This window comes from Oncorhynchus kisutch, linkage group LG11 (genome assembly GCF_002021735.2).
Source record: "Oncorhynchus kisutch isolate 150728-3 linkage group LG11, Okis_V2, whole genome shotgun sequence".
NCBI lineage: Eukaryota > Metazoa > Chordata > Actinopteri > Salmoniformes > Salmonidae > Oncorhynchus > Oncorhynchus kisutch.
Window position 1 is genome coordinate 25,427,771 of NC_034184.2, and position 16,415 is coordinate 25,444,185.

General features: G+C 41.0%; 1 protein-coding gene across 1 annotated transcript in view; it reads right to left on the reverse strand.

The window, feature by feature from the left end:
* LOC109899831 (transmembrane protein 150A) overlaps positions 1-16,415 on the reverse strand; it is a 76,838-nt gene that overhangs the window by 17,683 nt on the left and 42,740 nt on the right. Inside the window, exon 6 of the mRNA XM_020495407.2 lies at positions 3,029-3,156. Within this exon, the coding sequence (XP_020350996.1) occupies positions 3,029-3,156 (128 nt within the window). The remainder of the gene's footprint in view (positions 1-3,028; positions 3,157-16,415) is intronic.

The window sequence follows — 16,415 nt, forward strand, 5'->3', positions numbered from 1 at the left end:
GGTGCATCCTGTTTCCATTGATCGTCCTTGAGATGTTTCTACAACTTGATTGGAGTCCACCTGTGGTAAATTCAATTGATTGGACATGATTTGGAAAGGCAAACACCTGTCTATATAAGGTTGCACAGTTGACAGTGCATGTCAAAGCAAAAACCAAGACATGAGGTCAAAGGAATTGTCCGTAGAGATCCGAGACATGATTGTGTCAAGTTACAGATACGGGGAAGGGTACCATTGAAGGTCCCCAAGAACACAGTGGCCTCCATCATTCTTAAATGGAAGAAGTTTGGAACCACCAAGACTCTTCCTAGAGCTGGCCGCCTGGCCAAACTGAGCAATCGGGGGAGAAGGGCCTTAGTCAGGGAGGTGACCAAGAACCTGATGGTCACTCTGACAGAGCTCCAGAGTTCCTCTGTGGAGATGGGAGAGGTTTCCAGAAGGACAACCTTCTCTGTAGCACTCCTCCAGTCAGGCCTTTATGGTAGAGTGGCCAGATGGAAGCCACTCCCCGCTTGGTGTTTGCCAAAAGGCACCTAAATACTCAGACCATGAGGAACAAGATTATCTGGTCAGATGAAACCAAGATTGAACTATTTGGCCTGAATGTCAAGCGTTACGTCTGGAGGAAACCTGGCATCATCCCTACTGTGAAGTTTGGTGGTGGCAACATAATGCTGTCGAGATGTTTTTCAGCGGAAGGGACTGGGAGTCTAGTCAGGTTTGAGGGAAAGATGAACGGAGCAAAGTACAGAGAGATCCTTGCTAAAAACCTACTCCAGAGCGCTCAGGACCTCAGATTGCAGTGAAGGTTCACCTTCCAACAGGACAACGACCACAAGCACACAGCCAAGACAATGCAGGAGTGGCTTCGGGACAAGTCTCTGAATGTCCTTGAGTGGCCCAGCCAGAGCCCGGACTTGAACCCGATCTAATGTCTCTAGAGAGACCTGTAAATAGCTGTGCAGCGACGCTCCCCCTGCATCCTGACAGAGCTTGAGAGGATCTGCAGAGAAGAATGGGAGAAACTCCCCAAATACAGGTGTGCCAAGCTTGTAGTGTCATACCCAAGAAGACTCGAGGCTGTAATCACTGCCAAAGGTGCTTCAAAAAAGTACTGAGTAAATGGTCTGAATATGTAAGTAAATCTGACATTTAAAAAAAATTGTTTTGCTTTGTCATTATGGGGTATTGTGTGTAGATTGATGAGGGGTAAAAACAACTTAATCCATTTTAGAATAACTTAATAACATAACTTAATACTTTCCAAATGTACTGTAGTTGTGGAACATTGCTGAACTACCTTGTGCTATGTCAAACAACCATGTACAGTTGTGAAACAATGTTGCGTTGCTGAACGTATGTACCTGGTGTAAAACTGTTGGAAAAACGTTTGTGAATCACGGTTGTGTTGCTGAACGTATGTACCTGGTGTAAAACTGTTGGAAAAACATTTGTGAATCACGGTTGTGTTGCTGAACGTATGTACCTGGTGTAAAACTGTTGGAAAAACGTTTGTGAATCACGGTTGTGTTGCTGAACGTATGTACCTGGTGTAAAACTGTTGGAAAAACGTTTGTGAATCACGGTTGTGTTGCTGAACGTATGTACCTGGTGTAAAACTGTTGGAAAAACGTTTGTGAATCACGGTTGTCGAACCGTGTTCTCTTGCCTTCAGAAAGTATTCATACCCCTTAACTTATTCCACATTTTGTTGTGTTACAGCCTGAATTCAAAATTGAATAAATCGATTTTGCGTTACCCATCTACACACAGTACCCCATAATGACAAAGTGAAAACATGTTTTTAGACATTTTTGCACATTTATTGTAAATGAGATACAGAAATAACTGATTTACATAAGTATTGACACCGCTAAGTCAATAAGTTAGAATCCCCTTTGGCAGCGATTACAGCTGTGAGTCTTTCTGGGTATGTCTCTAAGAGCATTGCACACCTGGATTCTTCAAGCTCTTTCAAATCTTGCCATACATTTTCAATCTGATGTAAGTCAAAGCTGTAACTAGGCCACTCAGGAACATTCCATGTCATCTTGGTAAGCAACTCAAGTGTATATTTATTTGGCCTTGTGTTTTAGGTTATTGTCCTGCTGAAAGGTGAATTCATCTCCCCGTGTCTTTTGGAAAGCAGACTGAACCAGGTTTTCCTCTAGGAATTTGCCTGTCCTTAACTCTATTCCATTTATTTTTATATTTTTAAAAACTCCCTAGTCCTTGCCGATGACAAGCATACTGATAACATGATGCATCCAGGACATAAAGGTAATTCCTTTGCCACATTTTTTGCAGTTTTACTTTAGAGCATTATTGAAAACAGGATGCATGTTTTTGAATATTTGTATTCTGTACAAGGCTTCCTTCTATTCATTTAGGTTAGTATTGTGGACTAAATACAATGTTGTCGATCCATCCTCAGTTTTCTCCTATCACATCCATTAAACTCTAACTGTTTTAAAGTCACCATTGGCCTCATGTTGAAATCCCTGAGCGGTTTCCTTCCTCTCCGGCAACTGAGTTGAAGGACGCCTGTATTGACTGGGTGTATTGATACACCATCCAAATTGTAATTAATAACTTCGACATGCTCAAAGGGATATTCAATGTCTGCTTTTTTTTAACCTATTTACCAATAGGTGCCCTTTGTGAGGCATTGGAAAACCTCCCTGGTCTTTGTGGTTGAATCTGTGTTTGAAATTCACTTTTCAACTGAGGGACCTTACAGGTATGTGTGGGGTACAGAGATGAGGTAGCCATTCATGTTAAACGCTATTATTGCACACAGAGTGAGTCAACACAACTTTTTATGTGACTTGTTAAGCACATTTTCACTCCTGAACTTATTTAGGCTTGCAATAGCATAGGGTTGACTACTTATTGACTCAAGACATTTCAGCTTTTAATTTTAAATATATATATTTTTTAATTTAAAATATAATTCCACTTTGACATTATGTGGTAAATGTGGAAAAAGGCAAGGAGTGTGAATTATTTCTGAAGGAACTGTACGTACCTGGAAGTTGCCGACCATGATGAGTCCTGCAGCACAGATCCAGCCAGTGGAAAGGCCCGCTGTGTTCAATACACAGTTCTGATGCTTCTCTATCACATGGGCATAACGCAGGAGGACTATCACAATCACTATGGAGAGAGAGAGAGAGAGAGAGAGAGAGAGAGAGAGAGATACATATAATTCTATTCATTGTGCAGACAAAATAAACACACACTATGGGACAGAAGGAGGGGGGGGGGGGGTTTAATTCTGATAGTAAACATGAGCCTAGGGGAAGAGTGATGTTATGAATGAACAGCAAAAGCAACAACAAAAGCAGCTAGCTAGAGTTCCCCTGCAGCGGGGCATTCAGCTGAAGAGACACAGACAGTGGTAAGAAGAAAATAAATGGTTTCATTGTGTGTGTGTGTGTGTTTAGCACACCCAAGTCATTTCGGAGAAGTGAGTTACAAGCATGGAAAACTCACTCCCTTGTCTCCAGGGTTAGTAGGAATAGGAAATGATCCCTCCTGTCTTGGTGTTCTGGTTTTGCTTTAACATAGTGAATCACTTTGAGAGAAGGAGGAAGAGAGCTAATTGGCGTTTACTGCATTGGATTATAGTGTCTCTATGTTGCATGTCAGAATGGCTGGCTGTCTAGCCAACTGTCCTGGTCAATAGGGTTTGGCTGATTCTGAATAAAAACAAGTTTCAGTATTGAAGCCTTCAATAGTAACAATATATTTCATTTGTATAGCGCTTTTCATTACAAAAACAATCTCAAAGACGCTCTTAAAACAACAAAACATTTTAGTTAGCCTATTGACAACTCTGGGTGGAAGATCTTCCACGGTCATCCACAGAGGCAGGTGTAAGTCTAACAGGTCACATCCTGTGTCCGATCCTGTCTCATGCGCACCTTCCTAGGGCTGTTGCGGTGACCGTATTACCGCCATGAATGCAGTGTAAAATTCCATGTAACCGCTGAGTAACGGTATTCTCCTCTTATGCACTCTGGACATGCTTTGGTAGTAGCCAAATTGCTAACTACCATCAGGTCCTAATGGCCTGGTACTCAGGGCTCTATTGTCCCTCTAACCACTCTGACATCAATGCAAATGCATTAAAAAAATCACATTAAACACTTATTATCAAAACAGTATGTGCTTTTAAAATGCACGTCACTGTGATGATCAATTTGAAGAAAGTTCAACAGCCGGTTGAAACTAAGTGTAAAACATGGTTGTTGTGGATGTTGTTTCAAAGACTAACACAACGAAATGGACAGCTTTCTAAGGTGATGATTAACTCAAAACAGCCATATGCGGCAGGGACTGGGAGCAGGGTCAGGATCGAGGGAAAGATGAACAGAGCAACTTGAACCTGATCGAAAATCTCTGGAGACCTGAAAATATCTGTGCAGTGACGCTCCACATCCATCCTGACAAATCTTGAGGATCTGCAGAGAAGAAACTTCACAAATACAGGTGTGCCAAGCTTGTAGCATCATACCCAAAAATACTCAAGGCTTTAATCGCTGCCAAAGGTGCTTCAATAAAGTACTGAGTAAAGGGTCTGAATACGTATGTAAATGTGATATTTACATTTATTTCATAAATATATTTATTTATTTATCTAAAGACCTGTTTTTGCTTTGCCATTATGGGGAATATAGATTTATGAGGAAAATCCATTCATCCATTTAAGAATAAGGCCGTAACGTAACAAAATGTGGAAAAAGTCAAGGGGTCTGAATACTTTCCGAATGCACTGTACAGTAGGCTTTTTTTCTATTCTGTTCTTCTGAAATAGATTTTTTTCATATCATGTTTCTTTAGACCAGACTAAAATAAATCATGGATTTATTGTGATGGTGTATTGATTTAAACTATTTTTATTTTTAATGTAGCGGCTTGTATTCAGCTTGTATGAGTGGAGGAGATGCTAAACGTGTTTATGTTAATTAACAGTCAATTAACAGTTTATGTTAATTAACAGTCAACCGCTAAGCTTAGGCCACATGAAGTTGCAGTCAACAGGGATAGTCCACCTTGAAATAAAACATTGGGGAAAGAATTTACTGAGCATCTGCCATCTTCTACAGTCTGCAAGCCACTGCCATCTCTTGTTGTTTCAAATAAAAACTGTTAGCTAGCTAGCTAAAATGTTAGTGCTTGACCCTAATGTAGGCTTTTAATGAAGAAACATGTTGATGTTTGATAACAAAATACATTTCCCTCTAAAATGGCTGAACCTCTCTGATACTACATTTAGTGTTGTTTCCAATAGCAACAGTGTCCTTCTGAGAATACCTGTCATCCCATAATAGATTACAATGCAGATTCAGGATGTGTACTAACTAAAGCAATTGATGAGTTAGCACCTGCAATGACCTCCATGTTACCATGGAAGGACATAGAATCTCTGAACAAGGTTCACTAGCTGGAAGAAAAATTGGCCTGAAACGGGAAGGGTGTTATGTTTGCAATGGTGTGTCCTAATGAATGCGACACTGGCCTTGCAATGGGACATGGCTATGGACATTTCCAACCGCTAATGCCAAATTAAAGTAAATGTGCCCCCATCACAGAACAGCATGTGCCTGTTCCTCACACTGGTTCTCTCTGAACTCAGGAAAGAGAGGGGGAAACTGAGCCATGGCTTTGACCCAGACCCAGATATTTTGGCTCTGACAAAGCCTTATTTTCCACCGTAAGTCACACCACGCCTCACACTTCAAATAAACACATATAGATTTACACACACACACACACACACACACACACCAGGGCTGCACAATTAATCAAATCCCAATCTAAATTGTGATATTGACATGTGCAATACCCATATCACAAGAGAATGTGATTCTCCTTTCTTTGGCGGGAGAGGCTATACAAACAAATGTCACACCCTGATCTGTTTCACCTGTCCTTGTGATCGTCTCCACCCCCTCCAGGTGTCGCTTATGATCCCCAGTGTATATATCCCTGTGTTTCCTGTCTCTCTGTGCCAGTTAGTCTTGTTTGCCAAGTCAACCAGCGGTTTTCCTTGCTTCTATTTTTTCCCAGTCTCTTTTGGTTCTAGTCCTCCTGGTTTCGACCCTTGCCTGTCCTGACGCCAAACCCGCCTGTCCTGACGCCAAACCCGCCTGCCTGACCACTCTGCCTGTCCTGTCTTCAAGCCTGCCTATTGACTTGTACTGTTTGGACTCGAACCCGGTTTATGAACTCTCACCTGTCCCCAACCTACCTTTTGCCTACCCCTTGGATTAATAAATATCGGAACTCAACCATCTGCTTCTTGTGTCTGCATTTGGGTCTCGCCTTGTGTCTTGCCTTGTGTCCTTATAAACAAGCCTGGTGCCAAAATTGATGAAGTATGCCGCGCAGCTGTGAGTTGAGTGGAGACGAACGGATTCAGTTCAGGCTAGCTAGTTTATGCTTGTGGTTGGAAACTTTAGCGAGAATTTGAATCTTGTCTGTCGAGGTTGGGACTTGGGAGATGGTTCAAAATATTCAGTTTTTGTCAGTGTAATTGTTTTTGTTAACAAAAATGTAGACGTTAATGCCGTAGGCCTAGTTGTACATTTACAGTGAAAATCACTAGTTACAACAAATTTGCTTTAGCCGTCACCCTTGCCTGATATTGGCTACACTAGCTTTGCCTGGCTACCCAAACTCCTTGCTCTGGCGAAATGCTACACCACACCCACGGACTTTAGCTTGATCTCCGCAATATGTCTGGATCTGAGTACATCACAGACAATTTCTTGAATGGAAATCCGGCCATCACCCCTGGTGAGACAAAACCGCAACTCGTCAGTCCTGTCTGGTCCAGTGATGGTGGGTTTGTGCCCATAGGCGACGTTGTTGCCGGTGATGTCTGGTGAGGACCTGCCTTACAACAGGCCTACAAGCCCTCAGTCCAGCCTCTCTCAGCTTATTGCGGACAGTCTGATCACTGATGGAGGGATTGTGCATTCCTGGTGTAACTCGGGCAGTTGTTGTTGCCATCCTGTACCTGTCCCGCAGGTGTGATGTTCAGATGTACCGATCCTGTGCAGGTGTTGTTACACGTGGTCTGCGACTGCGAGGACAATCAGCTGTCCGTCCTGTCTCCCTGTAGCGTTTTCTTAGGCGTCTCACAGTACGGACATTGCAATTTATTGCCCTGGCCACATCTGCAGTCCTCATGCCTCCTTGCAGCATGCCTAAATTCACGCAGATGAGCAGGGACCCTGGGACGTTACAGCATCTTTCTTTTGGTGAGTCAGTAGAAAGGCCTCTTTAGTGTCCTAAGTTTTCATAACTGTGACCTTAATTGCCTACCGTCTGTAAGCTGTTAGTGTCTTCACGACCGTTCCACAGGTGCATGTTCTTCAATTGTTTATGGTTCATTGAAGAAAAATTGGAAACAGTGTTAAAACCCTTTACAATGAAAATCTGTGAAGTTATTTGGATTTTATGAATTATCTTTGAAAGACAGGGTCCTGAAAAAAAGTTTCTTTTTTTGCTGAGTTTAGTAATGCTACACACTCAAAGAAAGGTTCAAATCTCACCTTTATGGTAAATTGCAAAGGTAGTCCCTTTCGAAGTACAAATATGATACAAATATTTAAAGAATCATATGATGCATTACCTATTCAACAAAACTGTATGAATAAGGCTTGAAATGACTTATATACTTTCTAAATATAGCATAATCAACTTATAAAATGACTAACTATAAGATTTCACCCTCCTTATAACTGTAAAATACATATTTGTATGTTTAGTGTTAGAAAGAATGTGCACAGGGCTTCCTGAACTCGTTAGGAACTTGCCTTTCATCTCATATTAATTTTGTCTGTCTATGACAAACAGAAAGTTTTTGGTTTAAAATCTATGAATAATATTAGATTAATGGCTAGAAATCGATCTGACTGTGCTACCGTGATGAAACCACTCTACTGCAGCACTACGATGTCAGCGGCTGTGATTTGTAATTTTAATGTTATTTATTTTACAGAATTTGCACAACCTTTCACAACTTTATTACTGTTGTATTTTCCAGCCTCAGTTTAAACATATCAAATCAAACTTTATTTGTCACATGCGCCGAATACAACAAGTTTAGACTTGACCATGAAGTGCTTACTTAACCAACAGTGCAATTCAAAAAGAGTTAACCCTAAATGAAGCAAATGTAAGTTTGGTTATTACTTAGTGACATCATTTCAGTTATATTATTTGACTTTAGGGGCAGTCAATAAAATAATTAAACATGGTTGAATACCCAGAAGGTGGTAGACATTATTTTTATGTTAAAAAGTTCAATAAAACATGTTGGAAAATATTTGTTTCATTTGGTTTTGTATTCAGTTAGCACAGTATGAATTCATTCCTATGATCTCATTGTAGAATAAAAAAATAAAAAAATGCTATTCGATTTTTTTCTATAAATCGTGCAGCCCTAACACACACACACACACACACACACACACACACACACACACAAATATATTTAAATCAGTCCCAACACACAGTTAAATGGGTCAGGAAATTCTCTGGGTTGTCAAATGCACATACAAACACGTGCTATTTGGCTTGACCGCATGCTGTGTATTTATGAGTAGTAACTGGCAGGAAACAATGCATTTACACCCAAACACTGCCAGTGTGTTTAGTGCCTTGTTAAAACTGGTGATATTACTGGAGTGTAGTAGCCTGCAGACAGGCGGCTGACATTTTGGGATAGGGTAGAGCATGTCATACCAGGGGTATCTAAGTAGTTGTAGCTCAATAGGATTAAGGCGGCAAGAAGAAACCTGCTCTGCAGTACCATATCCTACCTTGAGACTAACTTCAAGATGGAATCCGCGCCACTGTCTGCCCCAGCACCTTTGTTTTGTGGTCCAAATTGAGCTGAGGTACATTGAACAGTGTAGTAAAAAATCTAAACAGCTCATATTCTGCTGTTCTATCGCATGTACAATTATTTCAAAGAGGGAAAGAACCCGTGTTTGTTGTCTGCAGTAGGGTCCAATTCGGTGCCTTTCGCAAGGTGTAACTTGGCCCCAAAAAACGTTCATGTCACATCTACTCCCGGTTCCCGCTCCGGTGGTCTACTAACCACCGGTCCTGGCAACCCATCGTTATGCACACCTGCACAACCATCATTATGCACACCTGCGTCTCATCATTAGTCACACCCGGACTTCATTACTCCCTTGATTACTTACCCATTACCCAGTCATCAGGTAGTATTGTTTATGTTTCCATGTCAGACATTTCTCTTGGTTTGTACCGTTCCATGTTCATTATTATAGAACTCACTAACTGCACCTGCTTCCTGACTCCCTGCGTCTACGTTGTTTCATTTCATAACAATTGAACATTGTCATAAAGAGCACATTTTCAAATTCAGAAAAAACAAGTTCTCATCATAAAAAAGACTAGCCTATAGTAGTGGCAATTAAGGTAACATGTTTGACGACTTCATCTTAAAAGCGCCATACATGAAAGCTTGTTGTTTGCAACAGTGAATGGCAGTTGAAAGCAAGCGGCACAAAATAATTGTCATTGTTAAAACATTTCTAGCCTGTCCTATGGGTAACAGTGTTGACGTGTTAACCTCGACCCACTCAGTTTTCCACCACAAAATTTGCCAAAAGAGTAGGACCAGCACACATGCTTTTACACTGCTTTTACTATTAAATGTTCAATGTTTCTTTGGAAAAAAAATATTTTAAAAAGGAATAGTTTCACCACATTAAAACAAGAGTTCAGTTCACGTAACAGGCTTGACTTTAAAATGAGGGACAGACGTAAGTGAATCGCTAATCTCATGAAATAAATCATCTTCAGAAATGACTGTCAAAGCAACAACATAACTAGGACTTTACAATTATGGTGAAACTAGGAGAAATGTTGGGGTTAAGTAGGTTAAAATCTTCATAGATGTCACAGAGGTTGCACAGAGGGACATGTCAAAATGAAGTCTTTATTCATATAAAACATTTGAATTCTCCATGTGGTCTATATTAAAAGGCACTGCATTTAATTTAACAGGCTTTTGAAATGAAATATTGGTGATCAATTTCAATTCAAAATAGCAAAGGGACACAAAAGGCACTCTTTTCGTTGTTGTTGTAATATCCCAAATGGTTTACTAGTTGTCTAGTATGTGCTTCATAAATGTGCAAAGAGTATAAAAATTGGAATTTATATCAGGAATGGGCAACTTGTTCTCATTCTGAGAAATATGTATGTTCTTAACCAGGTAGGCTACTTGATTTCAATATCTTAAAGTGAAAAGGCTTTGTTGTTCAAACAGTTGGAGACAGACATGAGGGTGTATTCATAAAAGTTCAACTTTTCTGCCTTGTTCGCAAGCAAATAGATCCAAGTTGGCTAGACTTTAAATATAATGATTATCTGGCTACTCACTAGCATGCGGGCTTGTGCTTGAGAGATTGTTTATGAGACTAGTGTTAATTTTCTACAACGCCTGCTATAAGAAGTTGTTAATTATTAGTGAATGTGCATTGTGCATGGTTCTGGTACAATTTGTAACAAAAACATAATTTTCATAAGCAGACTGAAAGCCAGATCAGTGATTTTGCAAAATAGCAGGTTAAACTATTTTGACAAAATAATTCAATTATTAGTGGGTCTTATGGTTGTGGAAGGCTTATATTTAGCCTAGGTATAATTTCACATGCAGTTTATTGACCTTAAATTGTGCAACAAAGCTTATTTAGAAAAATCTAGATATATATCGTGAATAGCCTAAACGTTTGAAAAACATTGAGATATGATTTTTAGGACATATCGACCAGCCCTAGTTTGAGTTAGTTTGGGCAAAACACTCATTTGACCCTCTATGGAATGGTGAGTCTCCCACGAACACGTAAATGTTGATGGTCTTGCTCTAGGATGCCCACTAGCCTCACAAGACTCGTCTGAAGAACAATATGGAAGTATACAGTGCATTCGGAAATTATTCAGACCCCTTGACTTTTTCCAAATTTTGTTACGCAACTGCGTTATTCTAAAAATGATTCAATTTATTTTTTCCCTCATCAACCTATACACAAATCAAATTGTATGTCACATGTGCCGAATACAACAGTAAAATGCTTACTTACACGCCCTTAACCAACAATGCAGTTTTAAGAAAATACTTTTTTTTTTAAAGTAAGAGAGTAACAAGAGCGGTGCTACATGCAACTACCGATGTAGTTGAGGTAATTATGCAGGTAGGGTTATTAAAGTGGCTATGCATAGATTATAAGAGAGTAGTAGCAGCGTTAGGGGGGGGGGGTTAAATAGTCTGGATAGCCATTTGATTAGATGTTCAGGAGTATTATGGCTTGGGGTAGAAGCTGTTTATAGAAGCCTCTTGGACCTAGACGTGGCGCTCCAGTACCGCTTGCCGTACGGTAGCAGAGAGAACCGTCCATGACTGGGGTGGCTGGAGTCTTTGACAATCTTTGGGGCCTTCCTCTGACAACGCCTGGTATAGAGGTCCTGCATGGCAGGAAGCTTGGCCCCGGTGAGGTACTGGGCCATACGCACTACCCTCTGTCGTGCCTTGCGGTAGGAGGCCGAGCAGTTGCCATACCAGGCAGTTATGCAACCGCCAGCATGCTCTTGATGGTGCAGCTGTAAAACCTTTTGAGGATTTGAGGACGCATGCCAAATCTTTTCAGTCTCCTGAGGGGGAAAATGTTTTGTCGTGCCCTCTTCACAACTGTCTTGGTGTGCTCTGCCTTCTAGGCAGAGTTGCAAAGAAAAAGCCATATCTCAGACTGGCCAATCAAAATAAAAGATTAAGATGGGCAAAATAACAGACACTGGACAGAGGAACTCTGCCTAGAAGGACAGCTTCCCGGAGTCGCCTCTTCACTGTTGACGTTGAAACTGATGTTTTGCGGGTACTATTAAATTAAGCTGCCAGTTGAGGACTTGTGAAGTGTCTGTTTCTCAAACTAGACACTAATGTACTTGTCCTCTTGCTCAGTTGTGCATCGGGGCCTCCCACTCCTCTTTCTATTCTGGTGAGATACAGTTTGCATTGTTCTGTGAAGGGAGTAGTTCACAGTGTTGTACCAGATCTTCAGTTTCTTGGAAATTTCTCGCATGGAACAGCCTAAATTTCAAGAACAAGAATAAAGATTCAGAAGAAAGTTCTTAGTTTCTGGCCAATTTCAGCCTGTAATCGAACCCAAATGCTGATGCTCCAGATACTCAACTCGTCTAAAGAAGACCAGTTGTATTACTTCTTTAATCAGGACAACAGTTTTCAGCTGTGCTAACATAATTGCAAAATGGTTTTCTAATGATCAATTAGCCTTTTAACAATGATAAACTTGGATTAGCTAACACAACGTGCCATTGGAACTCAAGAGTGATGGTTGCTGATGTAGACATTGTAGACGCCTATGTAGACATTACATTTTTTTTTTTATCAGCCGTTTCCAGCTACAATAGTCATTTGAATGTTTTTTCCTTTTTTTAAATCAACATGTGAATTGTTTCAGGAAACTAGGCGTACTGGGTCACTACTTCGCAGGAGAGCCATGAACTTAAACCTATTTTGATTTTTTTTTTAAAGGTTTTTGGCAGAAATGCCTTCTGGAACATGTGAACTTTCATGTGCCTTAATAACAAACTTGTATGCCATCTGTAAATATGAATACAATTGTTAAATTACGAGTCTAGTTGGTTTAGCCACAGAAAAAGACCCTAGCCATTCCCGCTAGCCATAATTGGCTGAGATAATGAGTGGGCTGGACATGCCGGGAGATTCATTCGGATTGGTCTTCTGTCTATTGAGCTGGTCATTAATCCTGTCTAACGAAGCTTTTTAAATTTTTTATTATATATTGCGTTGTAGATCTGCATAACTGTTGCTCTCCACTTTCTGGTGGACCGAGTTATGAAATCAGTGGAATTCAAGTATGATAGGTGTTTTCTCCATCTCCTTGGCTATCTATCTCTGGATTACATCTTCAAACTAAAGATAACCATGGCATCCAAGACAGAGGGAGAAGCGTTCATCCATGATCAGATATTATACATTTCAAATTTAGTCTGAAAGTCATTTTCATTGCAAGTTAAAGCTTACTGTTAGCTGGCTGGCTCACTAGATAACGTTACGTGTATGATCTGTGTAGTAATATTATTCATATCTAAAAAAACATTTGCATGGGTAATTATAGCCTAATGTTAGCCTGCTAGCTAACATTGAACCTAGTTGGTTAGCTTCAGCTACCTGCAGATTCATGCATGGTGTATGTTTACCAAAGACGGTAATGTGAAGAACAACATGACCTGCACCAAAGTCAGATTAAGGATATGGGTCAAGGACTAGACACAGTGTATTTTTACTACTACATTTTGCTACTACTTTCACCACTTTTAGTCTTGAAATCTTTGGTTGTTTACTACATTAATGTATTCACTCTGTTTGGCACATAGCCTCACATGTGAATCCTTAAAGAGTTGAGTGGGGCTAACATGCTGACCAGACCGGACCTCGCGCGTGCCAACGAGCGTCTGTGTTGCCAAGGGCTAAATTAGAAGTCATTCCTATTTCTGATGCAGATCGCGCTGCAAGTCCTGCCTCTCCCATCTCCTCATTGGTTGATAGAAGCAGGTAACCACGTGCCATCTCCTCAATGGTTATACCCACGTGGTTGATTGAAAGACTAACTGTTTTGCCCAGTTGTCATGGTAATACTATGAAAGTGTAGATGCCAATCACCATATAAGTTCAAAGATGAAAAAGCCTGGAAGGAGGAGAGATGACTAAAAACTATTTGGTTGACCGTTTTATGTGAGGATTAATTGTTGGAGTGGAGGACCTTGTGCATTTCAGGTAAAATAACAATTCAATGTTTATATCCCAGGACAAGTTAGCTAGCAACAGCAAGCTAGCTAATTGGGACAAATTAGCAAGCAAGCGCAAGCTAACTAGCCAAATTGACATACATATTTAATGCTTTTCGACCTGTCCCCAAATTAAATGTCATTGGTTCAGTTTGTTTTGATATTTTAACCTGCGTGTCGTGATTGCGTTTGGTTTAGGGGGACAAAATAAATGTATGCACGATGACACAAGCGCGCAGCCGGTTTAGGTTCCATGTAAGGCTTAAGAGGGTGTGAACGATTTTGAATGGGTGTAGACAAAGAAGCTCTCCAGTAGGTGCACCAAAACATTCAGTGTACAATATACAATTTTCTATTATGCTGCATAGGTGGTGGGTCACAAATACCTTTTCAATAACCAAAAATCTTATATTTTCAGCTGTTTGAAGCTGGTGTACAAAACCGAAAGTAAATGACGCAAAAACGAAACTTAAGAACGGGAAGCATAGCGCACATAGGACAGATCCACAGTGCATGCTGGTTTTCATCCTGAACTTTTAACCAGCGAATGTTTTCGTCCAAAAAAATCCCCAATCAGTAACATTGGTGTATAAATAAGATCTAAGGTCCAGGGAGAACAGAAAAACAGCAGGACTGTGTGTAGCCTAACTCAAAGCCCTGAGGGGTGAGACAGACTCCTATGGACCAGAGTATGGTATGACTCTGATAGTGACTGCTGCGGAGTCAGTTTGCTGACTGAACCAGAGGGTGTGATCCATCCCTGAGCCCTTGTTCTATGCACAGTCCTACACGTCTTCAGCTCACCACCAGCCAACTATAATAACATCCTATTGTTTTAGCCAGACCTCAGGGACCCAGTGGTGTGTGTGTGTGTGTGTGTGTGTGTGTGTGTGTGTGTGTGTGTGTGTGTGTGTGTGTGTGTGTGTGTGTGTGTGTGTGTGTAACCGTGTAATGGCTGGATTATGAAACTGATGACTTTAAGAATGTTAAGAAGAATATGTTAACTGTTAACTGTTAAAAGGCTTAAAAGGCTACACTAAGCTAAGTCATCTATACTCAACATTGTTTCAAAATGTCCAGGAGAATGCCCACATACACAGAGAGTGTAGAGCTCAGACAGAACATGACCCTAGCTTAGGGGTCATGGTTGAGTAAGAGTGCCAGACCAACACAGAGACTTTCACTGCTGGGTGTCAGGTGGTTCACACTGGACTGCTACGGACAGAGAGCTGGCAGCCGTCCCACCTCCCCCCACCACCACCACATATACACACACACCCACACAGTCAAATGTGTATCTCCCTAGCAGAAACCAAGGCCATACAGAGACTCAGAGTGGTCATAACCACAACATGATGACCATTACAGTGCTGGTCAGATTGTAGTAACCCTGAAGATGACATGCCAAAAGTGTTTCTCAAATTTCATCAGAACCATAAACTAATGAGCTAAGGCATCTGCTTCTATATACTCTAAAGAAGCATTTCCCAGATGCTTTTATCTGAACAAAAGCAATGTTTCTTCAATTTATACCGACCATCTAAAGCTCCCTCTCCCTGTTTTCTATCCAATATGGCGTGATTGGCTATCTGTGTTCTCTGTGAGGTCAAGTCAGAGCGAAGTCAAGGAGAGCTCTTATCGAGGCTCCGGGAATGAGAAATGTCCTGGGCTACATCCCAAATGGCTATTCCCAATATAGTATTAGTGTACTACTTTTGACCAGAGCCCTATGGGCCCTGGTCAAATGTAGAGCACTATGTAGGGAATAGGTTGTCATTTGGGTCACAGACCTGCACTCAAAGATGTAATGTTAAAGCTGCCACAGCCAGCCAGCAGACCTTAAATAGCAGCGCTCATCAGTTCTCCTCTCCCGTGATAGTAGGGTAGGGACACAGAAACAGACACACACACACACACACACACACGCGCACACACACACACACACACACACACACACACACACACACACACACACACACACACACACACACACACACAATTAAGTGATAATGCCCAAGAAGCCAGTGTTTGGAGGAGATTGGCACAGGTGTTGTTAGGCCTGAGATGAAGTCGATGCCCACCAAACCGTGCCAGTATATCCTCCAAACACCGGCTTCGAGGACATTATCACTTTTATACAACGGGTTACCAACCTACTTAAATAATGGTTGACAGATTTTTGTAAAAAGCGTTATTGATATGAATTTATTCATACTATAGTCCCGAAACAAACCCAGGATTGCTACCCATGAATGTCCCATTGCCATACTGGCTGTCAGCGTTCCTATCCCTTGCTTGCCAACTACGGCGAATTTACAGTCACGTGGAACAGTGCAGACAGAATAACAACAGTAGCTGCATTTATTTAAGTTGTTTTGTAGTGACATTTATTTGGATACTTAATAACAATGAGCTAATGAAGCACAATTTCGCCTGGCATAGAAAATGTGCTCTCTCATTAGGCCACTGTTGTTCAGAGGAGCTAGCCAACAACATAGCTAACACAATCACTTCAAACTGAAGCTGGAAACTAG